General features: G+C 47.7%; 1 protein-coding gene across 10 annotated transcripts in view; it reads left to right on the forward strand.

Annotated features, from left to right (window-relative positions):
- FARP2 (FERM, ARH/RhoGEF and pleckstrin domain protein 2) overlaps positions 1–14708 on the forward strand; it is a 148544-nt gene that overhangs the window by 99653 nt on the left and 34183 nt on the right. For all 10 annotated transcript variants that reach the window (XR_013402291.1, XR_013402294.1, XR_013402292.1 and 7 more), the window contains one exon: positions 11311–11486. Coding sequence is in view for 7 of the 10 variants with exons in the window: in XM_077958136.1 (XP_077814262.1) it covers positions 11311–11486 (176 nt within the window). In the remaining 3 variants the exon portion in view is untranslated. The remainder of the gene's footprint in view (positions 1–11310; positions 11487–14708) is intronic.

The raw sequence follows: 14708 nt of genomic DNA on the forward strand, positions 1-14708 counted from the left end.
TGTGGAGACAGATTCTCTCCATGTTGCCCAGGATGGTCTTGAACTCCTGGGCCCAAGCAGTCCTCCTGTCTCAGCCTCCCGAAGTGCTAGAATTGCAAGCATGAGCCTGGGTGCAAAAAAAAAAAAAATCAATCAAGGCTTTCTTCCGAGTTACTGCTCACAGCCCTCCTACCCCTTTCTCTTTCGAGTGGGTTGTAATGTCCACCCAGAGGGGTTTAGAAACGGAAGGGAAGGCAAGCGTGTAGGCACCATGGCTTTAGAACCATAAGGAAGACATTTCCCAGTACAGATTCTGTCTTTCCACTTGTAACAGTTAGTGAGGCACTGACATTGCTTTTTTCCACCTTAACAAGACAGTTTACAGTGGTTAAATAGCAAAACACCCAGAGCAGTTCAGCCTGAGGCCATAGTGCCCTGCGACAGCACTGGGCCCTGCTTTTCTTTCTGCTTTGTGCTGCGTGGCTCTTCTTCACGCCAGTGTTGGGTAATGCACAGCCTGAGAGGTGTGGCCTGATAAACCCTGAAATTGAAAAAAGTATGCAGATTTGACCCAACACTCCTGGAAGTGTCTGGATACAGCTCACTGAGAATGTGGAGGTGAAAGTGCCTGCAAAATGTTGACAGTACTCTCAATCTATTGATCTCCTCAGTTACATCCAGAACCTTAAAGCTGCACAGTTGTCATGCTCCGCCTGCAGTCTCAGGCAGGGCGCATCAGGGGCTGCACTAGTAGCTCCCAGGAGGACTTACCTGTGGGTCACCGTAATAGCCAGGTGTGTCCACTCAGAGGGGACACGATCCTGCAGCAATCCCCTCCAATGAGAGGCCACCAGCAGACAGTGCCTGTTGTACCCATGAAGTCCACCACTAATTATATACTCCGCTTTAGGTAGAATATTTATTTTTATTAGCTGTCAATCTGTTTTTGTATTTGTTTCCAAAAGTCCAGGTACTTTATGTAGGCCAATGGATAAATATTTCAAGTCTAACAGTAGCACAGTTATATGTTAATACAACTGACTACATGCAAAATATGTAACAGCATATGCTATGTAATTTTTCAAATCACTAGGTCTTGATATGTGCCTTTTTTATATTACCAAGAGATTCTCTAAATATGGAATTAGATTAGGATTCTCTGTTCCAGTTAACACACATTTTTAAATTAGTACTGATGATTGAGGGACGGACAATAGCACACCAAAAAGAGTTTAGTATGAAAAACTTAAACCTGTTGGTTAAGTCATTCCCATTATTGTCATTTTGCTGAGGGTGACTTGGTCCTTTTGAATTGCTTTGGTGTACGGGTATGTTCTGATTTTTCATGCAAACTCCTTGGCCATTCCACCGCTCTGAGGGGTAATTGTAGCACTTCACATGTGCTGTGGTTGTGATCACATGGAGACATGTATAGCATGTGTGTTCCTAGCTGGTATGTGTTTATGTCACATTTGATGCCAATACATATGTCTTCAAGGTATGCTTGTTCCCTCCCAGCTCGTGGAATATCAAAAAAATTCATTGCTGGAAAAATTATTTCATAGACAAAAATGTTAATGTTCTCTTGGGGACTTAGAGTTGAAAATATTTATGTAGATTTGGTTCTAAAGTCCACAGAATCATATCTGCTGTGGTCTCCCTTTGGTGCTCATCTGGGGGCCACGTGTATGGAACATTCTGTCACAGGCGGCTGGAATGTGGGCAGATGCTGTTAGCCTCCCTCTCCGCTGGTGGTCCATGCCTGACGTGTCCCCTAGTTCAAGAAGGCACCATCTTTTGCATGAAAACAATTGCGTTCCCCTAGGAAATGAAGAAAAAATGAGCTGGAATTTCCTTATACATTTGAACTTGTTCCTTTTTTAGAGAGACATTTTTGTTGTCTGCTTTGTGGTACTTATAAAATTTGTTTTCCATTGAAATTGCCATTTATAAATTTGCAGATCTGTACTAATTTAGAATTTTTTAATTGTTCAATAAAATAAGGAAATATTTACTGTGAATTTTTAAATGGGCTTTTTAGCTTTCTTTCCCTCTACTTCTAGTTTTGATTTATATAAGTTAAAGATTATTTTACATATTAATCCCTGAAGCAGCTGCGTGTTTTTTATAACAGTGTCACTGACATCTTCATAGGCTTCTGAGCAACAAACAGGCAGCAGGCACCATGACTCTTGTGCAGATTGTCTTATTTTAATATGGATGGTGATGTCTGTGGAAGGCCAGCGGGGAAAGGTGCCTTGCTTCTTCTCAGTCTTAGCTCTGTCAGTGCTTCCTGGCCTCACCTGGTGTGGCCTGCACAGCGGAGCTGGGTGTCGGGGAGGACGTGCCATGCAGGCCCCCACCACACCCCACGGGGCAGGCCTGGTGTCCTTGCGCTTTTACCGTTCACAGCACAGATGTTGTTGGCTTCTTAATTCTGAAAATGAGGTTATTATTGCCTGTTTTTTCCGCAGTCAGCCAAAACCCACCCTGTAAATTACAGGGGAGAACGTGAGCAAGAGACCTCTGCCCCAGAGTGCGGCAGCTCTGCGGGTTCTGGTCAAGGCTTTATTCCACTCTGAGCTTGAGCTTCCCTTTCGGCCAACACGAGTTTCTGCTGCCTCTGTGGAGCGTCCACGCCTCTCTAGCCCCACACGCGCCTGAGGGGGCGGGGGCTTTGGACACTGCCTTCTGCTTTTGAGCCCTTTGAGGATAGGCTCCTCACTTACCCTTTTGGGACCTTAGAGCAGCACAGAGCTGCAGCCACTGATGTCAGGCGCCTCCGGGAAGGTGATGGTGCCTCCCCGGGGCTCTAAGGCACCTGCTGCCCAGTGGGCAGGGTGGCCAGTGAGCACCTGAGGCCAGGAAGGGAGGCACCTGGCTGTAAGCCCTTCCTGGAGCTTAGAATTGTACCTGCCACACCAGAGCAGAGGGGCTGTGGCGGCAGTTTTCAGAAGGCACTTTTCAGAACAAACTCATGGGTCTCCTCAGAGCCCACGGATGGATAGTTACTTCCCACTTAGAGGAGTGGGGAATGAATCCCAGGGGCCTCACTTAGCCCCTGACATTATGCTGGCCGTCCTCCCTAACCATCGCCCTCCTGGTCCTTGGGCCACCCCTGCCCAGCGCCCGCTGCCTAAGGATGAAGTGGGAGGCACCTGGGTGTATAAATCCTGATTTCAATAAACTGCTCAAAAGCATTTCTGTATTAGGTCTATAAGTTGACTGATTTAGACGGTAAGAACCATGTGGCCCTTATGTTCTTGAAATATGTCAATTCAGATTATATTTCTTTCCTAATCCTAATAACCACCACCCTTTATTCGGTTTACTTTAATAGTTTGTTTTCAGGACCTTGCCTCCATTGTTCCAGGAAAAAGATTCATAAGCCAGAGCATGCTTCTCAAAGTTTTGGACACAATGTATTAGAACAAAAACATAGAGGCTCTGGAGCACCTTCACACATTCAAGAGGAGACTGTACACCTGGCAGACAGCAGATCGGGACAAATGGCCCAAAGCACAACTTGCTGTTACAGGTTAGAACACCTGCTTTTCTTAGGAAAGAAAATGTCTCGCTTATTTAGAGCAAAACAGGAAAGAAATAAAGATTATTGGGAGCACTTTGTGTGTTGATACAGCTCTCTGAACCATGTGAGAGCAGCAGCGGTGGTTCCACTGTGTACTGCCTACCAAGCCGTGGCCCAGGGCTTTGTGTGTCAGCTCGTTAAAACCCCAAATGGCCCTTTGGAAAGCTGTGCCACGCATCACATCTTCACATCCCGTCCTGTAGGCAGTGATGCCGGGTAGGGAGGTGAACTAAATGCACAGTAAGAGATGAACCAATACCTGGACCCCTCGCCATTGACCATTTTTCTATCTCCCACTTGTATTCTTTGAGCCAGATTTTGTGTGAAAGCGACTCATGACATCCTCTTCCAATAGTGAAGCCAGAAATAATTTTGGGCTAACTCATCAGGTTCACGTTTACTTGGATCCCTTGGACAGTTCCACATTTTCCTTTTCTTCTGGAATTAACAGTTCATTGATCGAGCCTCAGTTTCCTGTACCGCCTCTGAAGTTAACCTTCGACTTGACCTTGAATTTTGCCAACAAAAGCTGATTCTTCCTCCACTAATAGGCAAATATTTTCAAGAATCATTTGTTAGAGTTTTAAAGAGGAAAGTTGCAAAGAATGAAATAAAACTAACTTTACCTTTTTCTCTAAATGTGATATTTCTCTTTCATCACCTAGTTAGAAGAATAAAAACAGTGTCTTGAAGGAAAAAGTGAAGGTAAGCACAAAAGTTTAACATTGTGATTTTTAAATGACATTTCAGAAATCATGTGTTGAATATTGAGAAAATTCTGGAAGTAAAGAAACTGCCACAAAGAAAATCGCCTGCCAGACCGGGCGCAGTGGCTCCTGCCTGTAATCCCAGCACTTTGGGAGGCGAAGGACGGCGGATCACGAGGTCAGGAGTTCGAGACTGGCCTGGCCAACATAGTGAAACCCCGTCTCTACTAAAAATACAAAAAAAAAAAAAAAAATTAGCTAGGCGTGGTGGCAGGCACCTGTAATCCCAGCTATTCAGGAGGCTGAGGCAGGAGAATCACTTGAACCCAGGAGACAGATTGGAGTGAGCTGAGATCATGCCAGTGCACTCCAGCCTGGGTGACAGCTTGGGTAAAGTTAGTTTTATTTATTTTTCCGTCTCAAAAAAAAAAAAAGAAAATCATCTGCCAGAGATGCTCACTGCCGACAGTCTGAAATAACAGTTTTAAATTTTATGCCTTTTGGCCGGGAATCAGAACACTTTGGGAGGCCAAGGTGGGAGGATCATTTTAGCCCAGGGAGGGAGTCAGGAGTTCAAGACCAGTCTGAGCAACATAGGAAGACCCCATCTCTACAAAAAAACTAAAATACTAGCTGGGCACAGTGATGTGTGCCTGTGATTCCAGCTACTTGGAAGGCTGAGGTGGGAGGATCGAGCCCTGGAGGTCAAGGCAAACCTGCAGTGAGCCATGATTGTGTCACTGCACTCCAGCCTGGGCAACAGTGCAAGACCCTGTCTCAAAAAAAAAAAAAAAAAAAAGAAGGCTGGGCACAGTGGCTCACACCTGTAGTTCCAGCACTTTGGGAGGCTGAGGTGGGCGGATCACTAGGTCAGGAGTTCAAGACCAGCCTGGCCAACATGGTGAAACCCCGTCTCTACTAAAAATACAAAAATTAGCTGGGCGTGGTGGTATGCACTTGTAATCCCAGCTACTCAGGAGGCTGAGGCAGGAGAATCACATGAACCCAGGAGATAGAGGCTGCAGTGAGCTGAGATTGTGCCACTGCAACTCCAGTCCAGCCTGGGAGACAGAGCAAGACTCATTCTCAAAAAAAGAAAAGAAAAAGCTGGGCATGGTGGCTCACACCTGTAATCCCAGCACTTGGGGAGGCTGAGGTGGGCCAATCACTTGAGGCCAGGAGTTTGAGACCACCATGACAAAAACTGTCTCTACGAAAAATACAATAACAATTAGGCACAGTGGCACATACCTGTAATCCCAGCTACTTGGGAGGCCAAGGCCTGAGAATCATTTGAATACAGGAAGCAGAGGTTGTAGTGAGCTGAGATTGCGCCACTGCACTCCAGCCTGGGCAACAGAGCAAGACTGTCTAAAGAAAAATAAGTAAATATGTATCTTTTGAAGATGATCAAACCTTGTTACTTGCTGGAGTGTGGTGGCCTGATCACGGCTCACTGCAGCCTTGACTTCCCGGGCTCAGGCATTTCTCCCACATCCACCTCCTGAGTAGCTGGGACCACAGGTGTGCGCACCACCACGCCTGGCTAAATTTTTGATAATTTTATTAATTTTTTTTGTTTTTGTAGAGATTGGGTTTCACCATATTACCAAGGCTGGTCTCAAACTCCTGGACTCAAGTAATCCGCCCACTTCGGCTTCCCGAAGTGCTGAGATTACAGGCATGAGCCACCACGCCCGGCCAATCGGCAGCTTTGAGAATATTTCAGATGTTATTCTCTTCCCAAAGTGCAGTCTAGGCAATGAAGCCTGACAGTGAACAGCCAGTGGACAGTTTGTGATCCATCCCAGCAAAAGTGTAGAGCTCAGTAAAACCTAACTACTGTTTTTATCTCTCAATTTCAAGTCTCTTAATGTTGACAATTGAAGTCTTGTCTACAGGTAAAGAAGTCAGTCCTTCTTGAGGATATCGTGGGATAGCTGGGCCTCATCTTTGTGTGTAGTAGGTGTGTCCTCCTATGAGTTGTGTATGATATGAATTTTATGGAAGGGACTCCTGTAACTCAGAACAAGACTGATTCTTACTGGCTGCTTTTTAGTAGAGGACCTTGGATTTAGAGTTTGTTTTTTACAGATACCTAAGATTAATTCTTTACCATGTCAGGTAAAACTAAACATATTCCGTGGCACCTAACACTTGATATTTAGCATTTTAAAACTTCTCTGCCTTTTTTTCTTTTTCTGAGACATAGTCTCACTCTGTTTCCCAGGCTGGAGTGCAGTGGTACGATCTTGGCTCACTGCACCCTCCACCTCCCGAGTTCAAGCGATTCTCCCACCTCAGCCTCCAGAGTAGCTGGAATTGCAGGCATGCGCCACCACACCCGGCTAATTTTTGTATTTTTAGTAGAGAGGGAGTTTCACCATGCTGGCCAGGCTTCTCTCGAACTCCTGACCTCACGTGATTCACCTGCCTCAGCCTCCCAAAGTGCTGGGATTACAGGCGTGAGCCTCCCTGCCCAGCCGACATCTGATTTTAACCCTGCATTCTGATGTGCATTGTCAGGGTCAAAAAGATTTTCTAAGACGGAGGAGCACTATGGCCAAGTGTCCTTTTATGATATCCACAGAATTCAAAATAGCAGAGCCTGAAAGAAACTAACTTTATCCTATCATATGTGACTGTGGAAAGCACCCTTCACAGCCATGGTCCCACACTTGTCTTCTTACTGTGGAGTACGTCTGTGTTGGTGACTTCAGCTAAACGTGTTCCCCAGGGATAAATGCAACAGCCCATACAAAATCAGGCATGAGGACACAGTCCAACAACTTCGTGTGTAAATGAAGTTACACATTCATCGTCAGTTGCTTGTTAAAAAAAAAAAAGTCTCCCCACAGATTTATTGACTTTATCATGTAGGATCTGTATCTGTGTTTGTGTAATTTGAAGTAGGCTTGATTTATAAGGTTTGCTATAGCTAACATTTAAAGAAATGTTTAAACTAGGCACAGTGGTGCACGCCTGTAGTCCTAGCTACACAGAAGGCTAAGGCAAGAGGACTGTTTGAGGCCAGGAGTTCAAGTTCAGTTTGGACTTCATAAGATCCCATCCATTTAAACAAAAGAAAAAGAAAAAGGGTCTGGGCACAGTGGCTCACATCTGTAATCCCAGCACTTTGGGAGGCCAAGGCAAGTGGATAACCTGAAGTCAGGAGTTCGAGACCAGCCTAGCCAACATGGTGAAACCCCATCTCTACTAAAAATACAAAAATTAGCTGGGCGTGGTGGCGGGCGCCTGTAGTCCCAGCTACTCGGGAGGCTGAGGCACGAGAATCACTTGAACCCAGGAGGCAGAGGATGCAGTGAGCCAAGATTGCACCACTGCACTCCAGCCTGGGCAACAGAGTGAGAGACTAGGTCTCAAAAAAATTTTTTAAAAAGAAAAAAATGTTTAATGGTAGTTTGTGGTACTTTTTAATGTATTTACTAAATTATGAGTTGACCATTTTTTGTTAAATAGAAAGTATTTATAATAGGGCAGGAGCAGTGGTTCCCACCTGTAATCCCAGCACTTTGGGAGGCCAAGGCGGACAGATCACTTGAGGTCAGGAGTTCAAGACCAGCCTGGCCAACATGGCGAAACCCCATCTCTACTAAAAATACAAAAATTAGCCAGGCATGGTGGTGTGCACCTGTAGTCCCAGCTACTCAGGAGGCTGAGGCACAAGAATGACTTGAACCCAGGAGGCAGAGGTTGCAGTGAGCTGAGATTGTGCCACTACACTCCAACCTGGGCAACAGAGACTTTGTCTCAAAAAAATGTATTTATGTCCTTGTGCGGTGGCTCATGCCTGGAATCCCAGCACTTTGGGAGGCCGAGACGGGCGAATCACGAGGTCAGGAGATCGAGACCATCCTGGCTGACACGGTGAAACCCCATCTCTACTAAAAATACAAAAATTATCTGGGCGTGGTGGTGGGCACCTGTAGTCCCACCTACTCGGGAGGCTGAGGCAAGAGAATGGCGTGAACCCAGGAGGTGGAGCTTGCAGTGAGCAGAGATCGCGCCAGTGCACTCAAGCCTGGGCGACAGAGCAAGACTCTGTCTCAAAAAAAAAAAGTATTCATAATACTATCAAATGATGACTTTTAACCTCCATAGAACCAAAAATAGTTTATTCCAAATGAGCAGTCTGTCCTAAAGGGGAGTGTCCTTCCTTTATGAGGTATTTATTGAGGAGTTGTTTACTGGGAGTGGCATTTTCCTTTTTTTTTTGAAACGGAGTCTTCCTCTGTTGCCCAGGCTGGAGTGCAGTGGCGCGATCTCGTCTCACTGCAGCCTCCACCTCCCAGGTTCAAGCGATTCTCCTGCCTCAACCTCCCGAGTAGGTGGTATTATAGGCACGTGCCACCACACCTGGCTAATTTTTGTGTTTTCAGTAGAGACAGGGTTTCACCATCTTGACCAGGCTGGTCTCAAACTCCTGACCCCGTGATCCACCCACCTCAACCTCCCAAAGTGCTGGGATTACAGCCATCAGCCACCACGCCCGGCCGGGAGTGGCCCTTTCTAATTTACAGCCCTGTTAACCCACATTGGCCATGGCCTGTTTGCAACCCCAACAGCATCATAGCAGCACACGTTATGATGTGTCTCGTGATTATGCCATTTCCTCAAGTTTTACCTCCTGCAACTTAAAGGCAGGTTTTGCAGCAACTTTTTGGTAAACTGTCAACTAGTAACTTGCTGTTGGACTGTACTCCAAGTGAGGTGCTATGAGGAGCCCTGGAAGGACCCAAGGGCAGAGTAGTGAAGGCCGACTTTAACTTCCAGAAGCAATGAGTGGAAAACATCTTCCTGCTACACCCTGAACAATACAGTTATGAAGAATAAATAGATATTAGCAGCTTCTAGACTTTTCTCTGAATTTTCATCACGTAAAATATCTCCTTGTGAAATTCTGGCTTATTGAGGACAAAGAAGATTCTGGAACACAAACCCCAAACAGCGTATCTTTGGAAACCTGCCTCTTTTCAACATAAGAAGTAATCCACACTTCAGGGGCTAGCACAGAGCCACAGTTCCACTTTGAGCCCTTCAGAAGTGACGAAGACCAAATGTGGCCCAGTATGTGAGGCAAGGAGGAAGTAGGAATTTCATGCTATTTTCAGGTTGCTTAGTGTATTTTAACTGAATGTGTAATAAAAGCAAATTCTAATAAATTGGTTGTTAATAATTTCCTATAGTGATGTTACCTAGGTTTTCTATAGCAATGAATGTTTCATCGTGTTTTAAATGTATCTTGTGAAAAATTCCAGAGGAAAGCTCTGCTGTCATGAGCACTGATATTTCATCTTAAGAATCCTAATAAGTATAATTCCTAGCAGCAGACAAGATCTTTCCAGGGCTTCTGATTTGTCAATGTGAAAATAAGGACTTCCTCCCCTCCATCTCCCATGTCCCACTGGAGGGTTAACCTGTTGAGTTGCTTATGCGTGCCCAGCAAACGGAATCATGATGTCGGCTGCTCTCAAGAAGCTGCTCTATACTAATCTGCCTATACACTTACATGTTTTAGGTTAAGTGAACCAAGTTTGGGTTTTATAAACTGGTCACTACAGGCAACTGCATCTGAAGATGCCAACAATAGTGTAAGAGAATCTTGCTTTGAAACCAGTTGTGGGTGGAGTAAAGAGGCACCATGGTGTGGCATTTATGCAATCAGGGGTTCAAATCGAGTTACTTCTGTTGCAACATTTGGTAAGCCGACTCAGTAATCATCGTTAGAAATCATGATGGTTTCAGTGTTCAAACACTATACACTTGGAAACATAAATGTCCATCTTTGATAGTTTTGTTTGTTTGTTTGTTTTGAGACGGAGTCTTGCTCTTGTTGCCCAGGCTGGAGCGCAATGGCACCACCTCAGCTCACTGCAACCTCCGCCGTTCAAGCGATTCTCCTGCCTCAACCTCCCAAGTATCTGGGATTACAGGCACCCGCCACCACACCCGGCTAATGTTTTATATTTTTAGTAGAGATGGGGTTTCACCATGTTGGCCAGGCTGGTCTCTAACTCCTGACATCAGGTGATCCACCAATCTTGGCCTCCCAAAGTGCTGGGATTACAGGTATGAGCTACCACACCTGGCCTTTGGTGGTTTCGGGTTCATGCCATTCTCCTGCCTCAGCCTTCCGAGTAGCTGGGATTTCAGGCGCCCACCATCACAACCGGCTAATTTTTTGTATTTTTAGTAGAGACAGGGTTTCACCATGTTAGCCAGGTAAAGTTATCTTTAAAATTTGGCACTTAATAGTTACTGGTTTCCCATAGAAAAACATTAGGAATTAACTGTTGCGAATTTTTTTAAATAGAAAAGGATTTTTTTTATTATAAAATTCACAATGAAATATACATCATCATCCTCTTTAGAATTGGGCTGCAAATTTGGCACCTATTTATTCAAAAACAAGCATTGTTTTAAGGAGAAAATTATTACTGTATTTTAGAAAACCAAAATAAAATCCCCATTAATGAAAAACGGAACTGGAAAACAGTGTCATGAATTGAGCAGTTTTATATGATCCATTTTTTAATGAATATTAAGTTTGGCCTTAAAATAGACATTGCTTTTTCAGATGTTAGCACTGGTTTGACATCTTAAGTCTCTAACCTCTAGCAATGCACATAGGAAGTGTTCCCCCTTCCTGGTGGTGCCTTTTGCTTTTACACACTTTGTGGTGCTTGATTTTATCATAGTTACATATTCTGCAGAGCAAAAAGAAGCCCCCTGGAAACACAAGGATGGTATCCAGGCCCCCCTAGATTCCTGGGGGATCCACAGTCTGTGGACTGCTCTCTGAAATTGGGTAGATGAACCATCAACCCTCATTCTCAGTTTATGTCATGTTTAGTATCGTGTGTAATAGAGGCTTTACCTAAACACGTTTTCCAGGAAGTGCCTGGCACTGTGTGAGTCTGGCGGCTGAGTGGTCAGGAGTGTAGTAGTGGCTCTAAGCCAGCCTCACAGCCCTTTCTCATTTCTCGCTCCATCCCCCACCCCATTCATTTCCAGGCCTTTCCACGAAGAGTCCTCAGCCTTCTCCCTCCAGCCGGAACAGCCCCCTGAGTCTGAGCCCTGCATTTCAGGTGCCTTTGGGCCCAGCTGAACAGGGCTCATCCCCACTCCTGAGCCCTGTCCTCAGTGATGCTGGCGGAGCTGGGATGGACTACGAGGAGCCGAGACACAAGGTGGGCCCCTCGAGGCTTGAGAAGCTAGCAGAGGGTTGCCGGGTGGATGGACCTGTGCTCACTGTTCCTTGGGGTGATGCTGGTGGGGACCCCGGGGTGGGGCAGGGAAGGGCCCTGCACTCACAGCCGCCCTACCAGCGTCCTGAGCAGAGAGGAGGTGCTGGGCCGCCTTCCCTAGCAAAACCTTCCTGAGACTTTCCTCTTATCTCTGGGACCCCAGGTTCCTTCATACAAAAACAAGTTTCCTTGTTCATTTAGCAAACAGTTTCCTGGCACCCACAGGCTCCATGTGTCAGGCTGGATCCTGGGACTGAGTAGGCACTTCTAGCCTCCCCCACTCTTCCTTCCTTCCTCCCTTCCTCATTTCTCCCTCCCTTCCTCCCTCCTTGACTCCTTTCTTCCCTCCTTGCTTGGTCAAGCTTCTACTTTTAACAATTGAGTAACCGGGAGGAAAGATCTGGGTGCTAAGGGAGGGTCCACCAGAGACACCTTTGGGTTCTGGAGAGGCTCTTGGGTGGGAGACCCTGTGGACAAGGAGGTGCCCTGGGCCAGACGTTGGAGACAGTGGAGGAGCCACCTGTGGGGAGGGGACAGTCCTCTGCTGTTGTGGCAAGGGGAGGGGTACATGGGCCACAGGCAGGACTGAGGGTTTATGACAAAGTTGAGGCAGTGTCCCCTGTGGGTCTCCTTTTACCGAAGATGATAGGAATAAGGGCATAAACTGAGAGTCTGCAAGGAGAAAGTGACCCAGCAGAGAAGCTCGCTGCTGGCACACACAGGGCAGCCAGGGCAGGGAGGCTGTGGCCTCAGGTGGCCTCCACTCTCCCAGCCCAGTGGAGTCTGCCTACAGCTACGGTTTTGCAGATGGGCCCTAAAAGAAGAGACTGAGGGTCCAGGGAGTTTGCGGAGTATATTGGGCCTGGAGTCCACAGAGAAGGGAGACACAGGGTTCCTGAGTGGCAGCTGGATGGGAAGCGGCCATGGGGCCTCTAGGAGGGAGGCAGTCAGTGCTGGTACAGGGGGAGGCGTGTCATTGTGACACCTCAGCACTCCTGCTTTGGCCTGAATTGGCCAGAGGATATTCTGTCCAAGGCCTGCCTTCCAGATGGCAGGGCTACCCGTGGGATGCTGGGACTCTCAGCAGGTGGGATGGCACAGGCAGGGCAGGCTCTTCCTTCCCTGTGCCCTGGGGGTCCCTGGATCCCACTGGAATGGAAGGAGCCCCCTGGTCTGGAGGCAGCAAAGGACATTAAACGTGCTGCTGTGTGAGGCCTGAAGGTGAGGGCTGGTTCTGGGTCCTGGCAGCAGACTGTTTCCAAGAGAGATGTCTTTTTATTTTATTTTGGAAACCTAATGACAGTCTCTTTAGTTCACTGTTTCTTCGGTACGAAAACAAAAAATGGCTACCAGGCAGTCTGTTATTAAGACTAAATTTTAATTTGTAACTTTTTATATTATGAAAATCAATTGATTCTTTAGATGGTTCTATAGGGTGACAGCTTGTCACATCTGAGGATAATTGGGCTGGTGGCAGGTGGCCCTGGGAGAAGCCTGTTAGTCACGACTTGGCATGGGGCCAGCAGCATGACAAGGCCCTCTGGGATGGGGGCACCTCAGGGTCCTCACAGAGCCATGCCCTTGAGGATTTGGTGGCTGAGTCATTGCAGAGAAAGATTCAGCAGTCCTTGGGCCCAGCCCCTGCGTGTGGGCACCTTCAGCCCTGACGTGGTGTCTCCTGTTACCTCTCCTCAACACCTGGGCTCTGGAGGGAGGGCTCTGGGCTCTGCTTCAATTCTGTGTGTGTGAGCTGACATAGCAAGGCTAGTGCCCAGCACAGGTGGGCTCTGAGATGGCAAGGATGGCCCCTTCATCACATGCAGGGGCTGCTGGTTTGACCCGGAGGTAGGTTTCCACCAGAGTACCCCTCTGTGCTGACCTCATGAACCAGTGTCTCCAGCCAGGCTGCAACAGGTTCTGGGGAGACCCCGGCCCCAGATTCACTGACGGCTCTGCTGGCAGAGCCTGGCAGACCACTCTCCTGGGGGAACCAGGGTGACACAGGGGTCGGAGAACCACGTGCTGCCATTGAGGCCGCCCGTCAAGCTTTTGCACTTGCACCCAGTTGCTTGGTTGTGCCGGGAGGAGCAAAGAGCTTCCCACCCTCCAGCCCACCCACGCCAGCTTGTGCCCTCCTCCCCAGTGTCTCCCACTTGATGCACCGTTTGTCGCCTTTTTAATAGAGATTTGTGAGGATCAGCAATAGTCGAAAGGTAGGAAAGCCAAAGGTGGCAGAAGCCTCTTCCATGCTCTGCATGGGCACACAGACCCTTCCTGTGGGGACAGGCGGCGAAGTTCACAGGAATTGCACACTCCTCTGGGGCTGTCCCTGGCTGCCCTCTCATCTCTGGCCTGTAGCCCAGCGTACTGGGGCCTCAGGTTGGACATTGATCTGGAGGTGGGGGCAGAGTGGCAGCTGCTGTATTTTCTGTCCCTGAGAGTCTCCTTATGGTATTCCTTGGGCTGATGAGGCGGGGGCGGGGGCGGGGGCAGGATGGACGGCCCTTCTCTTGGCCACTCTGCTCCCCTGACTCCCCTGTGACCCAGTGGTAGCACCTGTGATGAGCAGTCTCATCAGCGACTGCTGTGGCTCTCTGATGGTGTTTGTGTCTGTGAGCCTCACCCCTGGAGGAGTAGAGCTGCTCCGGGACTCGAGCATCCTGTTCCTACAGAACAACATTCAGAGTTAGGACATTGCTTTTGGACTCCATGCCAAGGTGACTGTGGCTAGGAAGTCGTCCTCCCTATACCAGACTCTCCCCCAGGGCCCAAGGCCAACAGTTTGTGGGGCATTAACATGCAACATCCCTGTCCCTCAGCTGTGTGGGGAAGGCTGGGGCCTCACAGACCGTAAGCATGGGCCTCTGGGGACGGGACCAGCTCTGACCCCAGAGAATTCACTGGGCATATCAAGCTCTCTCTCTTTTTTTTTTTTTTTTTTTTTTTTTTTGAGACAGAGTCTCGCTCTGTCACCCAGGCTAGAGTGCAGTGACACAATCTTGGCTCATTGCAAGCTCCGCCTCCCAGGTTCACACCATTCTCCTGCCTCAGCCTTCCGAGTAGCTGGGACTACAGACGCCCGCCACCACACCCGGCTAATTTTTTGTATTTTTAGTAGAGACGGGGTTTCACCATGTTAGCCAGGATGGTCTCGATCTCCTGACC

Source organism: Macaca mulatta, chromosome 12, assembly GCF_049350105.2.
Source record: "Macaca mulatta isolate MMU2019108-1 chromosome 12, T2T-MMU8v2.0, whole genome shotgun sequence".
NCBI classification, from domain to species: Eukaryota; Metazoa; Chordata; class Mammalia; order Primates; family Cercopithecidae; genus Macaca; species Macaca mulatta.